Source organism: Silurus aristotelis, assembly GCF_946808225.1.
Source record: "Silurus aristotelis genome assembly, chromosome: 1".
Taxonomy (NCBI): domain Eukaryota; kingdom Metazoa; phylum Chordata; class Actinopteri; order Siluriformes; family Siluridae; genus Silurus; species Silurus aristotelis.
Window position 1 is genome coordinate 20,332,342 of NC_139574.1, and position 25,547 is coordinate 20,357,888.

The 25,547-nt window shown below is 37.5% G+C and overlaps 1 protein-coding gene across 1 annotated transcript; it reads left to right on the forward strand.

Moving 5' to 3' along the window:
* Window positions 1-14,850, forward strand: sim1a (SIM bHLH transcription factor 1a). Its single transcript, XM_083551217.1, has 12 exons — window positions 1-156; window positions 488-1,141; window positions 5,386-5,468; window positions 5,997-6,086; window positions 6,218-6,326; window positions 6,460-6,545; window positions 7,039-7,238; window positions 7,567-7,673; window positions 8,412-8,559; window positions 11,967-12,132; window positions 12,246-12,651; window positions 12,799-14,850. Exons 2-12 carry the CDS (start codon window positions 967-969, stop codon window positions 13,494-13,496), a joined length of 2,268 nt encoding a protein of 755 aa, XP_083407343.1. The 5' UTR covers window positions 1-156; window positions 488-966; the 3' UTR covers window positions 13,497-14,850.
* Window positions 14,851-25,547: the final 10,697 nt, after the last annotated feature.

Genomic DNA, 25,547 nt, shown 5'->3' on the forward strand with positions numbered 1-25,547 from the left:
TAAAATTCCCGCAGTGTTTTTAAATGTATTATTATTTTCTCCTGCATTTGCTGTGGAGTTTCCGGCTGTAACACTGAATCTGGATATTTCATGTTGTGGAATGGTACAACCTGGACCGAGAAAAAAAAACATCAAAGTTTGCCTTGTGATGCGAAGGTGAATAGGAATGCTTTACTTTCTCTGTAAATTGTGTGTGTGTGTGTGTGTGTGTGTGTGTGTGTGTGTGTGTGTGTGTGTGTGTGTGTGTGTGTGTTGTATTGTTTCAGTGGTTGTCCACTTTAACTGTCTAAATAATGTGTCACCGTGAGGTTAATCGGTAACAACCACTTCAAGCTCACTAACCCTTCACTCTCACTGTCCAGGTGGATTCACAGAGGTTCTGCTTCTTCTTGACTTCAATAATGCACATTAAATATTTATATCTGAAAATATCTACACAATTTTACTAGCAGATTTTAATTGTAACGCTGTGATTGGTTTGTTTCAGGGACGTGCGGCGTTCATTCTGGATGCTTTCCTTCTGGTTATTCCTGTATGAAGAAGTGTTTGGCCCCAGTGGATTTGGCGCTGAATGAAGAACCTGAAGCTGTTCAATGCGGATAAACCTAAAAAAACACAAAGCTCCCGCTCACTGTTAGATATGAAGTCTCAGTGTTTGCTGCTTTGTGAGACCCTTTAAAGTCGGTAGGCATCGGGTTTTTTTTTCGGGAAACATTGAGGAATGTGTGCGACTGACGCACTTCATGTGAGAAAGGCGAGCTCTAGACTCCATGTCCAGCTGATCTGGTGATGCTCCTGCTCCTGCTTCTGCTCCTGCTTCTGCTCCTGCTCCGCTGAACCGAAGGCTTTGTGTGTCTGCGTGAGTGTGATTAGTTTTTTTTGTTGTTGTTGTTTTTTTGCTCTTGGTTCTTGGGAGTGCGATCCAAACACTGGCGGCGTGTCGAGCACCGTGCAGCTTTAAAAATAATGAAAGAGAAGTCGAAAAATGCGGCCCGGACTCGGCGGGAGAAGGAGAACAGTGAGTTTTATGAACTGGCCAAACTGCTGCCGCTTCCCTCTGCCATCACATCACAGCTCGATAAAGCGTCCATCATCCGCCTGACCACCAGCTACCTGAAAATGAGACTGGTGTTTCCTGAAGGTGAGACTGTCATCAAGATCATCATCAAACTTCATCTTAAACTCTTTCCGCAGATTTAATATCATACTACACTTGATTATTATTATTATTATTATTATTATTATTATTATTATTATTATTATTATTATTATTATTATTATTATTATTATTATTATTATTGATATTTAATTTCTTTATATTTATTATTATTTGTTATTCGTTTTCTAAATGTATTTTTACTATTTCGAATGAAAAGAAATGTGCAGATTATATCTATACAATTTCAATATCTAAAATATATATTCGGGTTTTCTTTAACCTAATATATAGCCTGTAAATATCAATTCTTATAAACTTGGTGTGCGTTAACTGTATTATTGTATTCCTGTTTCGATCCCAAAAGATATTTTCTATTAGTTAAAAAAATTATTATTATTTGATCCAATTTTAGATATATAAATATATTACGTTGGTTGCTTTATAAAATTTGTATACTTTTTATGTTTTTATATATATATATATATATATATATATATATATATATATATATATATATATATATATATATATATATATATATATATATATATATAGCAGCGCCACGTTTTTGCCCAACAATTTGACGGACAGAAGATTTCCTTTTTTTTTTTCTTTTTTTTTTTCTTTTTTTTCTTCTCAAATGTATTATGATGATTAAGATAAATATTAATGTTGTTAATAATAATAATAATAATTATTATATTAATAACAATAATAATAATGATAAGGATACTGCTAATTAATAATAATAATAATAATAACAACAATAATAATAATAATAATAATAATAATAATAATAATAAGGATACTACTACACAATAATAATAATAATAATAATAATAATAATAATAATAATAAGGATACTACTACACAATAATAATAATAATAATAATAATAATAATAATAATAATAATAATAATAATGAGGATACTACTACACAATAATAATTATAATAATAATAATAATAATAATAATAATAATAATAATAATAATAATGAGGATACTACTACACAATAATAATAATAATAATAATAATAATAATAATAATAATAATAATAATAATAATTTCCTTTATAGTTAATGTTGTGAGTTTAAACAAGTGGCTGATCTTGTAGGTTTTGTATGTATAGAGATTGAGTGTTTTCAGAGGCAAACAGGCGTGTAGCTGCTGAAGGGGATTAGTCTGTCCTCTCTCTCTCTCTCTGTGTCTCTCTCTCTCTCTCTCTCTGTGTCTCTGTGTCTCTCTCTCTCTCTCTCTCTCTCTCTCTCTGTGTCTCTCTCTCTCTCTCTCTCTCTCTCTCTCTCTCTCTCTCTCTCTCTCTCTCTCTCTGTCTCTGTCTCTCTCTCTCTCTCTCTCTCTCTCTCTCTCTCTCTCTCTCTCTCTCTCTTTGGGCCGTGAGTGAACGAGTGCCGCGCCAATTAGCGCTGATCTTCTCCAGCACACGCCGCTGTGCATCACACGCCCAGCCCCAGACTCCGGCTTTCTCGCTGTACACCTCACACCTGTGTAGTGCACTGGCCGTGAGGATGTTCACGCGTGGCGGAGAAGCTCGAGTCAGTCCCTCACGGCGCTCCTGCTTTCCAGGAGTCGCGTATCAAAGTGAAATTTAGGTGTGAGGCGGCTTTTGATCGTGGCTCTGGTGGGGAAATGTCGAGACTCACCGTTTCACCCTTCATACTTCCACATGCGCCTGGACCTGGAGCGATCATTTAGCATGCACACACAACTTCAAATAAACTGATCAAGTGGAAATCTCCTTTCATGTTCATAGCAACCATAAGCCATTAAGCTCAAAAATCTCGTCAGGAGGATTTGAGCAGAGATTTGATCAAAATATTCATCGTGCAATTTATTCCCTGCCTGCTTCAGGTGCATTTTAAATATCTGCGAGATCTTTCGTGAATGAGTCAAGAATCTAAATTCAACTCTTCACTGTGCGCGTGTGTTAAACCATTTCCCTGTTATGAAGCCAGGCTCTGATATCTTTAATAGAACAAACCTGTTTTTGTGTTAGATCATAAATATGAACATGAGACACTGGTGATGATTAGACAGAGGTAAAGAGTTTTTAAGCTATTTTAAGCTATGCTGTCCGGCCTTTCATTCACACTAGAGCTCCACACTAGCACAGTGAGCTAGAAACAGATTTCAGAAGCAGATGTGCTCCGGCCAGCGTTTTCTTGCCATCATCATCATCATCATCATCATCATCATCATCATCATCATCATCCTCTTCCTCCTCGTGGCGCTTTGCGCTGTGTGCACGCGCAGCTCGGGGTCAGGGTAATGACACACTGCGAGTAGTCTGAGCCCTGAGCTGCAGTGTTGTGCGATGTCGCAGAACATAAAATTTTATCTGAATACTAACAAAGGTGAGAGTGTTCTTGTGAGAGCGCGTTATTTACGGCCCTGGCGTGCGAATGGTAACCTTTTCTAACTTTCCCCTGATGTCCAACGAAAACAAACGAAACAACAGGCAATAAATACCGTTTCCATTTGTACGTTTTTTTTTCTTTTATTAAAAACAAATGGAGAAACAATAGCAATAATAATAATAATAATAATAATAATAATAATAATAATAATAATAATAATAATAACAATAACAATAATGATAATGATAATGATAATAATAATAATAAAATAATAATAATAATAAAATAATAATATTTAATAATAATAAAAAAATAATATTTAGATTACATTATTTCTGTTAATAATTATTTAGTAATAACATGAATGTTATATGTTTAGATGCCGTTTAGTTTAGTTTTATCTTGTATTATTATTATTATTATTATTATTATTATTATTATTATTATTATCATTAGTAGTAGTAGTAGTAGTATATTCTCTTTGCGTGAAATATATAAATACATTTTTATTAATATAGATAAGTATATTTGTGTCTTATATTAATACATTTTATTATCATATATAAATTATTATTATTATTATTATTATTATTATCATTATCATTATTATTATTATTGTTGTTGTTGTTGTTGTTGTTGTTGTTGTTATTATTATTAATATTATTGTGGTTGTGATTGTGGTTTTTATTCATGTGAAAAACACAGACATCTAGTCTACTCTCTCTATTTGTAATGAGATTTATTCTGCCGGTTTGCTCAGGTTAGTAGGGGATTTGGACTCTGTTGGAAAGTCTCCAGTCGGGTCTGTAATGTTGGAAAGATGGAGGTGATTTTTTCGCACTGCACGCAGTTGAAAGGCTTCTTGTGGAGCGCTTCACAGGATTTACTCTTTATCAGCACAAACGAGCGCTTTTGTTTGAAAGCCGCTTAGTTCAGTACAAACGCCTTCCAGCCGCCCAGCACACACATCTCATTACTGCTGCCTAACAAACTTCATTTTGTAATGATCTTAAACTGTAGATTAGGTTTTTTTTCCCCCGTTTCCCCTGCGGTAGGTCAAGTGCAACAAAACCCCTTCAAAGCTCTGGCGCATTAAATGTACGCTATCACTAACCCAGATTTCCACCAATGTCCAACACTTCATTTATTAATTTTTAGATCTGTATTTGAGAAAATAATCTACACACCTTCCAGTTCAACCCAAAAAAACCAGCACGTGATTTCCCCAAAACAGTCTGATTTTCGTGTTTATCATGTCTTCAACATTCTTATTAGCCTGTATTAAACTGTCAGTGTAAAGCAGACATGTTGCTGTGAACACACACACGAGTTGGAGTGGTGTATAAACGCGAGCAGTGCTGGAGATTTCAGGAGACACACAGTTAGAAGTGAATGAGGATGTGCAGGCCGTCTGTGTTTGAGTTGTGCTTCAGCAATGATTTGATTGTTTCTGTTGTGTAAACCCGAAGTGTATATTTGGTTAATATTAAAATGGGAATCGGAGCTTTGCTGTGATCCTTGTTTGTTTTCGCAGATTTGCATTTCAATAGGGGATTGCGGCAGGGCTGAGAGCAGACTGCACCTCCGCACTGCTCTTAGCAATGCTCTTAGCAATGCTCTGTCCATCCCACTACATCTTTACTGCCTTTACTACATCCTTTCTACACAATTCAAACGCATAATAATAATAATAATAATCATCATCATCATCATCATCATCATAATAATATTAATAATAATCATAATCATAATAATAATCATAATCATAATAATAATCATAATAGTAATAGTAATTTGAATGCACTGCTTGTTCTCTGTATTTGTATGAAATGTAATGTATTTTTGTGCAGGTTTGGGGGAATCATGGGGCCACGTGAGCAGAGCCAGTTCTCTGGACAACGTGGGCCGTGAGCTCGGATCCCATTTACTACAGGTAGTACTACATTTCATCATTTCATACTACTACTACTACTAGTAATAATCATTTATTAATTTTCCTAAATTATTATTATTATATTAATATTTATTATATAGCCTAGGAATTTTGGTTGTTGAAAATTAGCTGCTATATTTTGTTAAGCACATAATTGGTGTGAGTTTGTGTTTTTTCTTTCTTTCTTTTCTTTTTTTCTTTTCTTTTCTTTAGTTTTATTTCGGTTTATCAGTCATGTTCTGTATGAGAGAAAACACAAACATCCACCTTGTAAATGCGCGAATTCACCTTTTATGGGGTTTTTTTTCGCCTTAGGAATTTTAAATATTAAATAGTGCAACAGAAAAAGCGTGTATTTTCACTATCTATCTATCTATCTATCTATCTATCTATCTATCTATCTATCTATCTATCTATCTATCTATCTATCTATCTATCTATCTATCTATCTATCTATCTATCTATTAATCTAATCTAATCTAATCTAATCTTATCTATCTATCGATGCAAATTGTGTTTATTTTTCAGACTTTGGACGGGTTTATTTTCGTGGTCGCACCGGATGGAAAGATCATGTACATTTCTGAGACTGCGTCTGTGCACTTAGGCCTGTCCCAGGTAAAGTGCATGCCACCATTCTTTTCTCTATACATTATTCCTGCGGGTTTTTTTTTAGTGTGTGAGCCACGTGGCTCCCTGCTGTGTGTGAATGCGTGTTTGAGCAGGATGACAGAGGTTCATTTTAACAGGTAGAGCTGACGGGGAACAGTATTTATGAGTACATCCATCCCGCTGATCATGATGAGATGACCGCAGTGCTCACCGCGCACCAGCCTTACCATTCTCACTTCGTGCAGGGTACACACACACACACACACACACACACACACACACACACACACACACTGCCTAACTCATACACACGTTCACGCTGCACAAGCATGTGTACCCTCTAATGTGGGCCTTTTGTCTCTCGTCTTTTTATATTTAGAATATGAAATGGAGCGCTCTTTCTTTTTGAGAATGAAATGCGTCCTGGCCAAAAGAAACGCGGGTCTGACATGCGGCGGGTATAAGGTTTGCTGATTTCTTTTCAACTGTTAAACCTTTTTGCAACAGAGTATTTAAAATATAAATGCAGTTTTCTTGATTTAAACGGATGTTTTTAATTGTTTTTATTTATTTAATTTTTATAAAATTATAAAATTATTTTATTTTTTGTATATATTTTTTTGTGAATTAAAAAGGAGATATCTCCGCACCGAACTTCTTTCTTTCTTTCTTTCTTTCTTTCTTTCTTTCTTTCTTTCTTTCTTTCTTTCTTTCTTTCTTTCTTTCTTTCTTTCTTTCTTTCTCTAACAGTACAGAACACATAACATTTATTATATATATATATATATATATATATATATATATATATATATATATATATATATATATATATATATATATATATATATATATATATAAACTTAAGAATTTGTGAATGTTTTTTGCATACATCTATCTTTTTTAATATTTGTTCTAATTCCAGTGCCTATTTTCTTTTTTTTCCTTCAATTTCATGAAGGTGATTCATTGCAGTGGCTATCTAAAAATCCGACAGTACAGCTTAGACATGTCTCTGTTTGACGGCTGCTACCAGAACGTGGGTCTGGTGGCTGTGGGTCACTCATTACCCCCCAGTGCAGTGACTGAAATCAAGCTCCACAGCAACATGTTCATGTTCAGAGCCAGTCTCGACATGAAGCTCATCTTCCTCGACTCCAGGTAGTTCGCATCCTCAGCCCATGATGAAAGGATGTTGCACATTTGTATATTTATACTGCAGCAAATGTATGTACTGTATGTATATGTGTGTATATGAGTGAGTGTGTGTGTTTGTGTGTTTGTGTATGAAGCTTTGTATATGTTCCAACATGAACACGCACGTGCACCTGTTATTTTGTACAACATGCATGTTTGCATGTTAGGCTTATATTTGTACAAATTCGCATTGTGTGTCTGTGTGTAAGTGTGTGTGAGTGGGTCTGTGTGTGCGCAGGTGTTTGTGTGCTCATTGGCAATGTAATTATTCTCCTCCATGTTGGTTTGCCAGGGTGGCAGAGCTTACTGGCTACGAGCCACAGGATTTAATAGAGAAGACTCTTTACCATCACGTCCACAGCTGTGACACCTTTCACCTACGCTGTGCACACCACTTGTGTGAGTTAGCTTTGTTTTTGCTCATTCCTCTAGTTACCTTCCTCCCTCTGACATGGCCAGTCACACTGTAGCCACAGGAATAATCACAACACTATTACGCACGATAAACACAGCACTCCACTCTTCACTGTATGGGTTATTAATATATTAATACCTTACATCTATACAGCACAACGAGGGACATAAATAAATTATAAACCAATACATTGAATTTAATTAAAACGCACTTATGACCTGAATGTCAGTTTAGCAATCATATTTTACAATTAATTAATTTTAAGACAACATACTTCAGATTCGATTAATAAAAAAAATCTAACTAGAAAAAAAAAAGATAGCCGACATGAAAAGAAGCATCATAATGGAGTTAACAGTGTTTTCTTTTCCTCCTAATTGTAAAAAATGAATCTTTAATAAAGTTTATATTACACAGAGATGAGCACAATCTTGTATGTATATAATAATAATACAGGTTCTTATATGTATATTAAATTAACATGACTGCAGAAAAAGCAGCAAATTACTGCGGGTTAGATGTAGAGAATGAATACGTGGTGAAGGGGACGTGGGGGAAATAGAGTTTGGGGTTAGAGATTGGGGGGCAGTATTTTATGATTTTTAGTGCACAATTTATAACAAAAAATGTTTCAGGAATGTTTTTGTTTTTCTTATTAACAGATAATTGAACATCCAAATCCCTTTGATCTGAGATCTGTTCTCTGTTTTCTTTGTCTGCAGTGTTGGTGAAGGGTCAGGTCACTACAAAGTATTACAGGTTTTTGGCTAAGGAAGGAGGCTGGGTGTGGGTGCAGAGCTATGCAACCATTGTACATAACAGCAGATCCTCCAGACCTCACTGTATTGTCAGTGTCAACTATGTCCTCACGTGAGTATGCTTTTTTGTTATTCATTCCTTTCTTATCTCTTTCCATCACACAAACAATTAAGGGTGACATCTACCAGCTTGTGTGGCCTGAAACCTATTTATAAAGTAATTGAAGAGGTTGTACTAGAAGCTTCATTATAAACATGTCAATCAGGTTGACGTTCATATAATACACCTTCAATTTGATGGTAATATAGTTCACTACTTAGGCAGTGATCAAAATTCAGTGGGGAAAAACAAGCATAGTTTCAGTTGAAATATAATGATTTGTAATCTGCTGTTAATGTGTAATAAACGACCGAAAGATATAGAGTAGTTTGTTTTGTTACATTAGGCTCTGTGATATACATGTTATGCATAATATTTAACTGATTTCATTCAAATATAATTAGGAATATAATTATGTTAAATAAACCTGACAGCTTTACGTTGCTGCTACAGCAATCCAGGACATGGCTACTTTACTGCTGCTCAACTGTATGACTAGCAACAATAATGCTGTGTACAAATAACCTCAATCTCATAGCCGAATAAATAGGAAAGAGAATGTAAAACATAGATATCATTTGAAAATATTTATCAAATACACATGTTGCACATGCTAATCACTACACCTGCTTAGTTTAGAAGGTCAAAATACCTTAAAATATTCTGGAATATAATAATACCACAATAAAACAAAATCAAAGCCTGTGCACATTTTAGTTGGTCTTTCCTCAACATGCCTGAATCCAGTAATGCAGTAATTATCATGCATTACTTCAACATGAAATAAAATCTAAGGAAAGGTTTTTTTTTTGTTGTTTAAGGTTTCTTTGAGTTTATTTATTTGATAAGCCTAGTTCTTTACTAGCCTGTTCTCACAGCTAACTCCTACAATTACACCCATGTATGGTGAAAGCGATGCTGACCCCAGTAACCCCAGACGTGCTCTTGCTTCTGCTCAGCTAATCGCACTGTGCACCGCTCTGAAACATGTCTGTGGCTTAAAAAAATTGCACAGCGTGCACCTGTCGAGTACCGTAAATGGGCACTTCCGTTTTGTCCATGTCATTCTGCTTGTGCAACCTTTCCTGCTCATGGTGGCGTGAGAAGCAGAAATTAGTATGCAGCGGCACGTTTATACGCATCTGAGAAGGTGCGCTGGTCTTTACCCTGGAGGTTAGTGCTGTTGTTGTGTGAAAGGAAAGAGGATTACTACACTGGCATATAAACCATTTTAAAATACATGAGCTGTAATGAGTCAGGATGCAATTGTGGACAAATTACATACATATTTGTTTAATGCTGGTACATTTATCAATACTCAATGTTTTGTGATGTGATGAACTTTATTTTACAATTTAAATGATAGCAAATATGCTATAATTCACTATGAATGCAGCTCTTATATTATAAGCTGATAGCAAACAGTTGGAATGACCATTGGTCATGAGTGCTACTACGTGTCTATCAGGTGGGAAGTTTGTGTGAAAACAGCATTCTCAACTGTGACTCTTCATGGCAAGAATTATATGGTTGGCTGATTCAAGCCTGATTTATTTGTCATGCATTCGGATGCATTATCACTATTTCCCTGGAACTCTCTGTAAAAAATGAAGCGACTCTGGCTAAGAAGCCATCCGTCATGTTGGGGCTGTTAGTGAGGGCTACACAGATGAGTGAAATAAGATTCTGTGTCTTTGCAGTTCCAGAACATCCTGTGGAAGCAGTGCCAGTGCCTGACATCTATGCCTTAGCTCTCATTTAGCCTGCCTGTTGCAGATGTGAATGATTCAGCTCCATAAAAGCCTCCATTAAGCAAAAGAGGTGCTAGGCGCTCATGCTAATGTGAAGCTGGGAGCAGCTTCATGCAGCTCCCCGAGCTCAAAGTCATAAAAAGAAGTGTTTATGAGCCTTAATTAATAGGCTGTAAAGATGATGAGTGTTTATAGCGCACAGCTTGTTAAGTGTGTTGCTAAGAGTTCTGTTTCTCCCTGTGATGGCAGGCATGTGTTTGATCCCCAGTTCAATGCTCTTACATCTGAAGCAGGTGAATTTAGGTGCAGAGGCCTGCTCATGTTTGACCCTGCACTCTGTGTGTGTGTGTGTGTGTGTGTGTGTGTGTGTGTGTGTGTGTGTGTGTGTGTGTGTGTGTGTGTGTGTGTGTGTGTGTTGTCTCATAATTACAAAAGCAAATCTTTGTTCAAAGAAGAAGCAGGTGAATGTGTCTGGCTTCTTATCCTAGCTGTGATCAGAATATCTGTTTGTTCACTGCAGTACGGAGTGTAAAGGTGTACGTGTGTATTTGTGCATGTATTCAAGCTATTTTTTGGTCATTTGTGAGGACCAAAAAAACCCCTCAACATTAAAAAAAAATTTTAATCTGTAAAACTACAAATATAAAATAATAATTTGGTTTTTCTTTCTTTCTTTCTTTTTTTTTTTTTTTATCTCTTTTTAATTTAAAGGCCTGTATTTTTGTTTGTACATTAATAATTATGCCATTTGAAGTTCTTAATAACACTTAAACAGCTCTTTAGTTTAAAAAGCTCTTTAACCCGATTTTGTCTATTTTTATTTAGATCACTAAAAGAGCTTTTAGTTAAGGTTATATTAAATATAAATAATGAATTATTCATCAATAATTAATGATATAATTATGTCAGTGGAAAGTCTTCAGAAAGATAGTAAGACGTGTGTGTGTTTTTGCTTATTTTTTCTTTTGTCTTCAACCTATAACATTAGATATAGATTCATATCCCAGTGACTCTGACTCAGATTAAGATCCATCAATAAGAATGCATAAGTGTCTGTCTATATATGTGCTTTTGAATGACTTGATCTTTGACTGATCTGTGCTCTGGACTCTCCAGGCAGTTTTTTTGGTTTGAAAGTTGAATCTTCAGAGGGAAGAAAAATCTATAACACACTTTGCTCAGAAATCAATTTCCATTTCTTAGTTATGCCTCATGCAGGATCTGCGTATGAGCTTGGTTTAGCCAGACATAGCTCTTAATCTCACTGCGTATTTGAACGAAGACGCTTCCCCTCTGTCGTTTGTTTGTAAAAGCCTTGCTCCAATCTGCAGGAGAAACAATGGTTTCCAACTGTACCTCTTGCTTTCTTACGCATGCACTCTGTTTCTCTCCAGCACATGCATAAACACTTTCACACCGAGCGCTTCTAAATGAGCAACTGCGTCCTTAATTACCTAACAGATGTTAGCTTGCATTTAAAGCATTGGGAGAGTTGAAATAAAAAAGCCCTAGTACACAAACACACCAGAGACGCACTTATACAAACAGCCTCACACCACTCCGCTAGAGAGCTTGTCTTTGTGTAATGAAAGTATTGATTTTAAGCCTGCTGAGTGCAATACCTGTTGGATTTCAGCTGCAACTTCAGCTTTAGAATTTTCTCAACAGTGAAACTGAATACAAAGGTCTACAGCTGTCCTTAGACCAAGCGGCATCCAACAAACCTTCATTCACCTACAGCAGCCCCTCCAACCCAGTCAGTGACAGCAGGAAGGCGAGTAAAAGCAGGGCTTCCCGCACCAAACCCAAAACACGCCTCTCGCCATACCCACAAGTGAGTTGTTTTGCATTCAATCAATCCTCTCCTATTGAACATGTATGCATGGTCAAAAAGGTATATCCAGAGACGGTGGATAATGGATATGTGTGTGCATGTTTTTTGTGCAGTACCCAAACTTCCACACTGAGCGCTCTGAGTCTGATCAGGACAGCAGCCCATGGGGTGGGAGTCCTCTGACTGATTCTGCCTCCCCACAGCTATTAGAGCAATCTGAAAGCATGGATATGTCCTGCGTGTACCGCCAGTTCCCAGAGACTCGCCCATTGTGCTACAGCCTGCCGCTGTCTGAGGAGCATCACGCATCCAGTGATCACCAAGGTCACGGTCATTCGCAGGCTTGCGAGCGTGGCCGCTGTGAGGCTGGCAGATACTTTCTGGGTACTCCACAAACTGGCCGTGAGGCATGGTGGGGTGCCGCCCGCTCACTCTTGCCTCTCACCAAGTCCCCACCTGAAAATGGAGATGGGTATGAGTGTGCGATGCCCCATATCACCTCCATCCACAGCCTACATGGTGAGTCTTACTATGAGTATTTAAGAACTGTGACTATACATAAAGAATGACAAGCTGTAGTCACAGTAACAACTCAAGGTGGATATGATTGGAGACTCCTGGTCTAACAGTTTGCATCTGGTCGATGTCTTTGACTCTTGTTTGCAGTGAGAGGCCACTGGGATGAAGACAGCACGGTCAGCTCTCCAGATGCTGGCTCAGCCAGTGACTCAGGGGACCGGTATCGACTCGAACACTTCCGCTCAAGTCCGCAGGAGCCAAGCAAGATTGAGACACTAATCCGGGCCACGCAGCAGATGATAAAAGAAGAAGAGAGCCGGCTGCAGTTGAGAAAGAGTGGTACTGAACCAAATCTAGGGCCTGCTAACGGTCTACCGAAGAGCACCAGCTCCTGCTTCAGTAACGAGTTTGGCCAGTCAGCGCCGCAGGGAGTTGTATGTCGGGGTTCATCTCAGGTGATCAGCCCCGCCCCCAGCCCCACTCCTCTGTCTCGCCTTAGTAGCCCCAGCTCTGAGCGTTTGGCCAAAGCCAAAGACTTCCTGCAAACTGAGCTTTCGTCTCCACAGCAGCAACAGCAGCAACAGATGGGCCTTGTGGGTTCCTGCGCCGTCTCTCCCACCCCTGCCCTCTACCCCTCTCATCCACGCCAGTATCTGGACAAACACACTGCTTACTCACTCAGTGGCTACGCACTGGAGCACCTCTATGAGGCGGACAGCTTCAGAGGATATGCGCTAGGCTGCGCAAGCTCCTCCCACTACGACATGACCTCTCACCTGCGCATGCAAGCCGAGCAAACCACCAGCCATAAAGGGACCTCCGTTATAATCTCCAACGGCAGCTGACACTCAGACACTGACTATATCTCCCAAAAGAGACAAAACACTCAATAGTCCTGTAGTTATCTGTTCTGAGATCTCTTCTCTTTATATTTGCATTGCTTAGAAGGATTCTAGAGTATTCTCAGCATTAAGGTAACTCAATTCTTGCATTTAAAGTACCAACGATTCAGAGGAACAATATTTTAAAAGTCACTGTTTTACAAGATTAGCAGTTTAAGCAGGTTTTGGAAAAGGAAGTGACTGGTCAAGGAGAGAGACGAATATTATAAATAGAGCTATGTCCCAATGAGGAAAAAGACAAAAATCATAGTTATTGATGAATACAAGTTGAGATTATCTCCACAAAATATGTAAGTGCATCATATATGTTTTTTGCAATCAGTATTTTTATGTTTTGTTTAGTTTTTAACTTATACAATGGATTGAATGATCTAATTGTCTGTAATGATTATGGTGATTTGCGTGACATTAGTCACTTTTAACTTTTTACATTTGATTGCCCTCAGTCCCATTTCATATCCCAATCATTGTTTTCCACAAGCAAATTCATTGTTTTAAACACAACCCAGATTCAATGTATGAACAATAAAAAAAAAATGATTATATTGTAAAAACAAATATCTGACACATCTTATTCAAATCAAGCAGTAATCAGTGTTGGAGGGTGTGATATACTGGCTGCCATAACACCACTGTTTTTGACATTTCTAACTGCATAAACACCTGTTTATCAAAAAATATAGAGTTTCAATGTAAGATCTTAGATACCAAATTAAATATGTTTTGATGTGTCAGAGTATTTGTCTTATACCAGCATTTTGAATACAAATCAAGCCATGATTTGATCTGTCAGTCAGTGAGAACCACAGCTGCAGCAAACTTCCAAATGTAGAACTGAATGATCCTGATTTTATTTTTCCATTTCTCATAACCTCAGCTCATTTTATTTCACACAAATGGCATGATGGGGGAAAACGTATGGCTTCAGGCTGTAACTGATAAAGCAGGATGTGAAATTCTTTTTGAACTGAGTGAATGTGTTGTGACGGACATGGAAGAAGGAGGTACAGGAGTTGTGACAGGTCTGGTGGTGTGAGAGATAAAACTCTTAGCTGATTCAGACCGACAGGGACGGAGCTGCCTGAGCCTCAGCTTGTCCATTTCCTCTGCTCTCAGGCTGCTTTCTGGCTGGGAGAAACCGGCTCTCTTTGAGACTGCAGTGTTTTCTTACAGTGAGGAAAATCCTTCTCTAAATTTATTTATGATGTAAATAAGCTCAAACATGTTTTGATGCACAAGTGGCAAATGTATTTATTATGTGAATGAAAAAAAAAAATCATTTCGGTTTTAAATATAGTTCCAGTCAAACCAGAGTGTCGTCTTTAATTTCTACCTCGAGCTTTTGAATTAAAATTGTACAGTCCTAAATTATAATTACACACTACAACAAACAAACACAATCAGCAGCACATTAGAGTGCATTATGCATTACGATAATTAATATAGGATTGAATTTGTTCATTTAATCCAAAATCATATTTGATATATAGTTCCATTAATTATCAATTCACTGATAAATTAGACTTGTGTATTTAGTCTCATTAAATCTTATTTTATTTTACACATATTTTTACTGAAGTAAATTTAAATTTATTTGAATGGTTAAAAAGTTAGAAAAAAAACGAACAAAATCAAATTTTCCTCTCAGTCAAATACCAAAACTCTAATTCTAATTTTATAAAAGACATTGGTAAATGCACCTAAAATTTGTTTTTATTTATTAATGCATTGATCAATGGCACTACAATTGATTCATTCATAATTTCATAATAAATAAGTATTTAAAACATGTAAAATAGTATTATCAATTTGTTTGTAATTAGCCAGACAATTTTTACTCCTGTCAGAACTATAAAATATTTGAAATATACCTATCTAAATATACCTATCTGAAAAATTTTATTGTCTTCATAGCAAATATATTAAATGTTAACCGAGGACAGTTTTATCTCTAATGTACAAAACGTCAACATGAAATACACTATTGGATGCTGCAATTTCCGAATCTATTGAATAAGTGCAATTTATTAATAAACTCAAATTAAATTAATATATAAAAAAGAGAAATGTCTTTCAATATTATACATAATATTTAAGTTGTATTTAAAGTTATGTTGAATCATTTTCTATAGACACATTCCTGTTTATTTTATTTTTTATTATTATTATTCTTTTTTCATTTCTTCTTCTTTTTTTTTTTTTTTTCTTTTTTTTTTTGAGAAAACAGAAAAGCGTTCAAACCCAAAAATAACAATACCTCAAACTCCACTGCAACTTAAATTAATATAGAGTGTTTGCTCTAATCATTTTTTGGCAAACAATTTGAAAAGATTCAGCCCTATCCATTTCAGCTGGAAGGCCAATACATGTCCCTCGCTCATGTGTGGCTGCTTTTTCAAATAAAAGGACAGATGAAAATCGATAGGAAAGGATCTCCAATTAGTCTTAACTAAACTAAGGATCAGAGAGGTCAACAAAGTGTGGCATTTCCTCCCGTTCACTGATAGATGTTGATTGTTTGCAGTAGTGATTTTTATTTTATTTATTTATTTTTTACAAAACCCATGACACGAATCCGCAGTCCTCCAGAACGCCCATCACAAGGACATTTTTGAGGGAAAGCTCTTCACAAAAGTCTGAGGCGTTATTGTTGACTCTGATCTGTTGTAGCCTCTCTGGGTTTTTCTCAATATTTTATGTGCAGTGTGAACAGAGCGATGGTAACCGGTGTTGTCCTAACAGATGTGTTGCCAGGCAACTGTGAGTAACACAGACAGAGTTAACACACACCTCTGACCTGTCTTCCCTCACAGCTGGAGGAGTCAAAAGTGTCTCTCTGCTCTCTGCTTTTCATGTCTCGTTTTGTTCGCCGTTACAGCATGGTTCACAGTTACTGTTTATTCACATTTAGATGCTGTGTTTTGCTTAAATATATAGCAAAGCTTGTGGTTTACATGGCTTACTACATAAGATACTACATTTCTACAATTAAAGAGCATAATAAACTTTTTTATTTATCAAATAATTTTTATATGTATATATGCTGTATTATTTTAGCTCTGTAAGGCTGGCATTCATTCATCAGCAGCTGCTGTAATTGCTTTAAGAGCAGGAGATCTAAATGACCTCAGGAAATGTCTGCATAGAGCCTGATTTAATGGCCCTGAAAATATACACAGGTTTTGGCAGAACTCTAGCGTATGTTGATTGAATTTACATTTCACATCAGGTTCATTTAGATTTAGATTTATGTTGAACAAGTGTGATTTTTTTTCACACAAGCCTTGTAAATAGCACTGACAATTGTACAGCAGGCTTTCAGAAATTCTTTTAGTTTCTGTGGACAGACATTAAGTTTAAATTTTAAGACACAATATCATTATAAAAAGCAGAATAAAACTACAAAGCAGGAAAGGAAATAAGTTCATGATCTTTGTTGCTGCCTGCTACAACAGAGGCATAAATGTGTGATTGTGCTTCTGGCACAAAATGTATTGCGATTGAAATTAGAATTTGGGTGTTTGTGTTTTAGGATCACTATTACACTATCTAGCATTCATCTCACATTTATTTGGAATCGTGCGATGAGATTGAACTTTTTTCTTTTCCCCACATTATACTATGAAATAAATCCAGGCAAGCTAACAGAGGGTGACATGTTGCCTTTCTCTGCCACCTGAACAGATTGTGTTCAGTTCCAAAGCAATTTTTTTTTCCTCCTCCTCCTCCTCCTTCTGATGCCTGGCTGCTTGTATACTCATGCAGATGTTCTAACTGAATGAAGCAGGAGATTGTAATCTTGAAGAAGGAATCCACATGAGGAAATTGCACAGTTCCCATCCAGCGCTGGTGAGAGAAGCAGCAGTGCGGATCAGCAGCGCGTTAAAGCTCTCACAACAGACGCTGGATTCTTTTCCTCTCTCTCACCTCAGCTTAAAGAAACTGTGGCCGAGGTGCATTGCGATCCCACTCCAATACTCAGTCATCCATTATACAAACCTGTAATCATTCACAGAGTGGCTTTAATCATGACCTGTATGAATGCACCTCCACACAAACTCGTCTTTCTATCTTTTATTTCCATTTTTCCTAATAGAGCTATTCTGTTTATTACTGATAGAAACATACATTATTAAGATATGTCATTATTGTAAGCTTCAGTCTGGTAAAAAATAGTGAATGATAGATAGATAGAACCTTAAAAACCTACGTTTGGGATGTAGAGAAGGTGTGAATGTGAGAATGTGAGTAAGACCCAGGCAATCATACACACTGATTTAATCCCATGCAAACATAAAGCCTTATCGTCTCTCAATTCTTGACTTCTTGAAGTGCAAACATGAACTGGCAGCAGCCCAGAATGACCAAACAGGAGGCGCACATTTCTGTACTGTCGCCCCTAAGGAAAGACAAGAAGGCGCGAATGAAGATTGACTAATCCCATGCTGTTTACCACCAGTCTTAGGAGCATGCTGTGTTCCGAAACCAGAGTGCCTCGTTGTAGCTCAGCCCAGACAGGTGAACTCCTGCTGTTGTTCTTAACAGTGTGTGTGTGTGTGTGTGTGTGTGTGTGTGTGTGTGTGTGTGTGTGTGTGTGTGTGTGTGTGTGTGTGTGTGTGTGTGTGTGTGTGTTGTGTGTGTGTGCGCGTGCGCGTGCGTGCGTGCGTGCGTGCGTGCGTGTGTGTGTGTGTGTGTGCATGCAGGGACATCACAGTGGGGGGAAAGAGTGGACAATCCAGAGACTCTAGATACTACAGGACTAAATGCAATAGAAAGAGGACCACAGAGACTGCATACTAGAGTGTGTGTGTGTGTGTGTGTGTGTGTGTGTGTGTGTGTGTGTGTGTGTGTGTGTGTGTGTGTGTGAGAGAGAGAGAGAGAGAGAGAGAGAGAGAGAGAGAGAGAGAGAGAGAGAGAGAGAGAGAGATGGGGGAATTATTTGAAGTTGTGTGCACTGTATGTTTCTCTTGTGAATTAAAACACAAACTGAGGAATTGATTTAAGGAAATTATTGATTTCCTGGACTATAGTATCCATACACAAACAGCAATCTAATATCTGCCTTCAAAGCTCTGATGCCATACAGATGTGAGCTGTTTCTTTAAGGATGGAGAGATGGTTTTAGAACGTTCACGTGGCAAACAGAAAAGTATAGAACAGTCAGAGGTCTATATCCAGGCTATAATGTGAGCTCTACAAAACACACACACACACACACACACACACACACACACACACACACACACACACACACACACACACACACACACACACACACTTGTCTGATTTCTATAGTGATCCCACAACCAATTATCTCATTATTTTTTAGTTCACTGTATTGTGCTGATGTTTTTTTTTAGGGGAAAAAAAGATTTTCACTTCGTTCTCTCTCTGCTTCTTATTTCCCCTAAAAGTCCTAAATAAATAGTAGATTGAGCATTTGTGTAACACTGTTGTATTCCCAAGAATACCTTTGTGTGTGTGTGTGTGTGTGTGTGTGTGTGTGTGTGTGTGTGTGTGTGTGTGCGTGCGTGCGTGCGTGTGTGTGTGTGTGTATATGTGTCTTACTTAAATGCTCTTTTTACAGTCCCATTAATCCCTGTTCCCAATTTCACGCTCGATTTCTAAACAGCTTGTGCTTGGGTGTTATTTTCACAACCTTTTCTCTCTAATGCCGGCTGATCCTGAAACGGAACACCTTTCTTCTTTTCTCGCAGTTTGTGTGTGTGTGTGTGTGTGTGTGTGTGTGTGTGTGTGTGTGTGTGTGTGTGTGTGTGTGTGTGTGTGTGTGTAAGTATGTGCATGTGTGCTGTTTCCTCTAGTCTCATCTCTCTCTGTGTCTCGCTGATCACATCAAAATCAAGCTTAAGTCTGACAGCACAGGCAAAGCCTTGCCCTTCTGAGCCCCTGGGGATGAGATAAGCAAAGTGCTGGTGCTACAAATATACACCAGTTACAGAAGACCACTTGTGTAAATCTGATCCAAATCACGCATGGTTCCTTGAACTTGCACTCTCATGCAGATTTCCACTCAAATGCCAGAAGTTCAGAACGACCTTTCAGATACATGTAGAGGAAAGCCTGTCAGTATGAAATGTCAGATGGTGTTACTGTCCTGTTTATAACCTAATTACATCAAACTCAAAGAAAGCTTTGGCACTGGCACGCACCATATGCAGTGCGTTCTGTATAATGTCACTACACATCAATTAACCTCTGTTGTTACCACGAGTTGATGCGTATAAAAGCATCAATGGTGACACTGATGACTAGCTAATCTACTAGCATGCAGGTCCGTTGTGTAAAAGTGTTGTTGTCTGTCTGGGATTGGGTGAGGTCTGGCTGCAAACTTCCTCATAGTGAGAGATCACTTCTTAATTACTATGACACGTTCATGGGTTTAGTTTCAGTTACAGCTATATTAACTCCGGATTGCTTTGCTTGAAATGTCACGGACTAGGCATATGACCGGCAAAAAAAAAAAGCTCACCTTTCTCCTCTTGCCTTAAAAAAGAATTGATCATAACATGCTCGAAAATGACCAAAAACCTGATCAGGTCAAGCCATTTTCAAAGCTAATTAAAGTTAACACTGCAGGGTTATGCAAAGCTAAATTCATACATATGGCAAGCACTGAGAATGTTGACATACAATAAAGGCATTTTCCTTTCTTTAATTGTGTTGGACTCTACTGAGTAATTGCTTCATTTAGAAGAAAGCGTATGGGTGTGTATGATGAGATGCGGTGTTCATATATTTTCTTAGAATATATATATATATAATTCTGATTCAGTATTATTTATGCACACACAAAAGGTGAGATATGAGGTTTTTACTGCATACTAGCTGTATTTAAGTGCATTTAGTGGAATCCAGTTAATAAATAACTGATAATATGCAAGCATTTCTTTCTCATCAGCAACACAAGCTCTGAACTCTATTTTTTTATGTTCCAGAGTAGTGTAGAATTACTCCACTTTAGTTTCTACACTTGTTTAAAGCTGTAATTTGTTCATTTAAATTTGGAGGCCTCTGTAGTGTGTGTTAAGAGAGAGGAAGAGGGTGGAGGAGTACTTGTGGCCATCTGTCTGTACACACACCATGAGAGCGCAAAAGGTGACAGCAGTCAGAGCTTGTATAAGGAGAAAGGAGATAGTGGATGACGAGAGGGAGAGGGAGAGGGAGAGGGAGAGAGATAGAGAGAGAGAGAGAGAGAGAGAGAGAGAGAGAGAGAGAGAGAGAGAGAGAGAGAGAGAGAGAGAGAGAGAGAGAGAGAGAGAGAGAGAGAGAGAGAGAGAGAGAGAGAGAGAGAGAGAGAGAGAGAGAGAGAGAGAGAGAGAGAGAGAGAGAGAGATGTTCCTCTGTCTCCCCAACTGAGACAGCCGCTTCTTAGTGTTCATCCAGCACATGGTGCCTTATTAAAGGCAGGCAACAGATTGGTGCTGAGGGTACCTGGGGGTCATCCCTTGAGTCTCACCAGTACTGGTGGCCCACTACTCCCATTCTTTAACATACAAATTGCTTTTTTGTGTTGGAGAATCTGAGATTAATTGCACACACCATTTGGTGCTTCTTGTTCAAAGCTCTTAGTCTTTTTTTCTCTTTCTGTCCCTCCTCCCTCCCTCACCCCACACTTTGATTATAGTTAGAGATTAGCTTTACAGAGATCGCATCACATTAAGGGCTTTTTCTTTTTCACTGACCACCATAGAGACCTTTGTGGTTTACATTTTAATGTCAACAGCAAGCGGATTTCCAACCGGGAGGCACACTTTACTTTTTTTCCACCCATCCATTAGAGACTCCAGCCTCCCTGTTCACTCTCAAAATGTTCTCATTTTCTTCTCTTCGGCTCGATAACAAGTTGATTGCTTTCTACTTCTCTAACCTTTAAATAAAAAGGTAACAATTACATTAAAAAGTCAACAAGCGATGACTCTCGGTTTTTTTAATTGCAGCAAAATTAAACTAATAATATGCCATAACATAAATCAGTTAGAACCTATAGCAATGATTACATTATTATTATAATTATATTTCTCTATACAGTAAGTGTATAGGCATTTTTGTGAAGACAAAAAAAATGCCATTATCTTTTCTAAATATTGCTACTTAATGCAAATTAAGACCTTGTATCATTTTGTTTGTTTGTTGATTTTCCAAAAATGTAAGGTACTTATATTTAATTTTAAATATTTATATTGCCACTAATTATATACAGTGTATTTTGTGCACAAAAATGTTTCTTTTATATAATTGATTTTTTATCTTTTATTTTTTTTTATTTTTGTATAAATCTTAACTCTGGGAGGAAAAATATTTCTTTTCAGGAATAATATTTCGGACTTGTCGGATACAATGCAATTTCAAGATTTTAAATTATTAGACATTCATTATCCATTACAATGCAAAAACAAGAGTATATAACTAACTCAGTATAACCAAATCTAAAAAAAATTGTAAATCTATTGCTTTACTTCAGTATTCTTTGGGGCAATCTACTACTTGAGCTGCAGCATCAGAATTATTAGAAGTAGTGTAATACCTTATGCTTTAAGCTCACTGTCCCATGAAGTTTCTAATTTAACCAGCAACCAGTTATCTGATACTGTATGTTCTGTACTCACACTTTAATTCAACACAACTGGCAAAAATGTCTTTGTTCTTTTTTCTCTTTTGACAGTGTGCTAATGCTTTGGGTGTATGTGGAGCAAAGTAATAGTGGGGCTTCTTGAGGAAGACAAACAGGCTTGCTGCAAGTCTATTAAGGTTCTTAGTAGAGCCCTTCCAGATGTGGGACCATCTGCTTGTCTTGCTTTGTTAGCACTGGACAAGAAAGGTAAGACAGAGGAGGTGAGTTGCCCCATGCTGGCCTTGTTTACTCTAGCTAGGTCCTCACAGCTGCCTTACAAACACCTTGCAACCAGCTGGACGTATGTGGACACACACACACACACACACACACACACACACACACACACACACACACACACACACACACTTAAAAATTAGCAACCACCTCAGCTCAATGCACTGAAAGTAAGCAGAAAGTACCTCGAACTTCTGTAGTGAGCACCCAAGGCAGTCTATAGGCACAGTCCCAATATTTTGTCACGTGCAACCATAAAAGTCTACCACAAAGGTGTTTTAACCTCACTGACCAACACGTCCTAAAACATATCAGCATTGGAATGGACAAGAACGAGCCTGTTTAAGTGCCTGTTATCGGATGTTAATATGTAAAGTTAGGCATTAGAGAGACCAGGAAGTGTGTAAATGGGTTTTACAGCTTGCCCTGAGTGTGGGGGTTTATTGACTGGATAACCTAAGGTTGCTCTCACCGCAGGGTATTTCCACCTCCAACTTTCCTCAGTCCCCATCAGCAAAAGTGAAAATAAATTGCAGTAAAACTGACAGAATAAACTTAGCTTACAACCCAAGAGGTTGACGAACAACAGTGTTTAACTGACCATTAAATTAAACTTAACAAATAACAGAACCTCGAGAAAGCAATATAAAGATGTAATTCCAAGCAGATTTATAAGAAGGAAACAACTAAATCCTTAGTTGTGAACGAGCACAAAACGGCACAAGCGGAAGGTCAGGCAGTAGGAATGGTTTTTGTCTGACCCTGTGAGGTGGGTCTGCATACAGACCCAAAAGTGGCAGATTTACGTCTGCAATGACACTAGAAGCCTCCACCTACATAAACACAATCCCCGTAAAACAGCAGATTACTGTACCAACAAAAGCAGCCAGTCTGCGCATCCTTATGTGCCTCACCCTTACATACTCTGTTTGTTCAGAGAATACTCTGTGGTATATTTTGCATCAGAATGCTTACCATGAGGTATCTATGGCATACGGATACTCAGGGTGTCACTAGTGATCAAGAAAAAGGAAAAATCTTTTGAAGAATTCTAAAAATGTTAGTCTGTGTGAGAGATGTAAAAGGACAGAGTTGTGGGATGAAACCAGAATTTAAGGTTACATTTAAATCCCTGATATGTTCACACAGTTCAGCATGGTGTTAGGTTTCTGGTATTCATTTCCTTTAGATGTCAATGTTACATGCCTATTAACATGCCTCATAAAATTGATGTTCTCTGTGACCTCTTAGTGGCATTATTTGTTTTCAAAAAATATTTCCATTAAATATTTCAATAGTTTCCCTTTTATTAAAAATGATCAACGTCATATCTGCAGAATTACTACCAAACTAGTAAGAAGGTAAATAGAAAAATGTATTAGAAACATTATTTAGCAATATGTTTAGACAGTTTTAATATTTATTACATTTTTACTTCATTTAGATTTCCTTTTCTATAGTGTTAGATAGTGTATCATTGTTATGTTATGTACAGTAGTTCTTGCATCTGTTTTTTAGTTTTTATTCTATGTCAAATAGTTTGTATGTGAGACAGTGAGATTGATAACTCTCAGGTCCAGCAGTGGTTTACAGGGAGAAGTGCGGAATCACGGAGAGACTGGACTTGCCAGAGAGATTGTTAAGATGATCAAAACTCCCCCATGTATCAGTGTCTGTGCACAAACTCTGCAAAAACTGACTTTAGTTGGGGAGGTCAAAAGGTGCTGAAAAGCTCATGAGGGCCAGTTCACCCCTTCTGAGACTGACATGCTGCATTCTAGACAGGATGTCTACATTGCAGGGAGAACTGATGAGACAGAGGCTGAGGATCATATACCCCTTACACACACTCATACACACACACACATACACTAACACACTCACATAGTTTTACATATATGTTTTTGACAAATATAGATTAGCTTTGCAGATGCTGTAGGGACATGAGTGTAAAATGTATTGGATGCAGTTAGGTGTTGTTTATAGAGAATGCTGTGAGGCTAGAAAGATTTCCGTGTCAGGTGTATAGAATGCTTTATGACAGATTTATTTAGAATCAATTTGGTACTAATATTCTTCCTCCTCTATCCTCTTGTACAGTCAATTAATGAATATGCAGTCTGTTTACATGCATGATAAAATTAGGTGCTATAGTTAGAAAAAGGCTGATCTTCTTTAAATTGATTTTGGGCATATTTACAAATATAGCATAAGAAAATTGGTTTTAATGTATAAAAACAAAACAAAACAAAAACAAAATTTAAAAAAAGAAGAAAAAAAGCTAAAGAATTAGGTCAGAGTAATAAAAATATCTGTCTAACAATGTAACATACATACAATGTAACAAAGATTTTCTTTTGTTATTTCTGGTAATGGTTATTGTTAGATTGAGTAGTTGGCATAACAGGAATACTGTTATGTGTTCTTTCATCTGTGTCAGTGTGTGTTTTTTTTAATTAGCTGCTTATTGCAGTGGCTATTTAGAAAAATCCATTTGTGTTAATTATTTGTATTGATCAAAGCTACAGTTGTTATATGTTAGCAAGACAAGTGTTTGTGTTACTGCCATGAATAAGTTAAAGTGTTTAGAATATCTTTGTGAGATTCTTAACTAAGAGAAGAGTGATTTAATAGCCAGAGCTCTGTAATAAGTAACTGCTGGTGGCTATGTATCTTTTAGGGGTATAGATTGCAGAAGCATTTCATCCCCAACCCTTAAAGTGGTCTTCCATCCGCAGCGCTCCATGGAGGCCAGTCATGCCAGTGACACCCATGCTGTAAATCACACCAATCAGACAGAATATATCTCCCCTGCCCACCACCACCACCACACCAACTTTCCTCCCCCACCCTCTTTAGTCTAGCCTCATGCCAGTGTCCCAATTCGAACCCCGTTCTAAGTGCACTGATTGACACTGTCTGCTGTCTGGACCTGTCGTCACCTCTAGAGAGGCCAGATTACTCCAACCTTGCTCTGGAGGCACCGTGTTTCAATCGATTCCTCGTTTGCAGTGTGAATGAACACACGGTGTGTACGTCTTTCATAACAACAGATTGTTTCATATCAACAATGTCTTATAACACTGTCACCGAAATGATTGATTCTCAGGTGGAAATCAAATAAG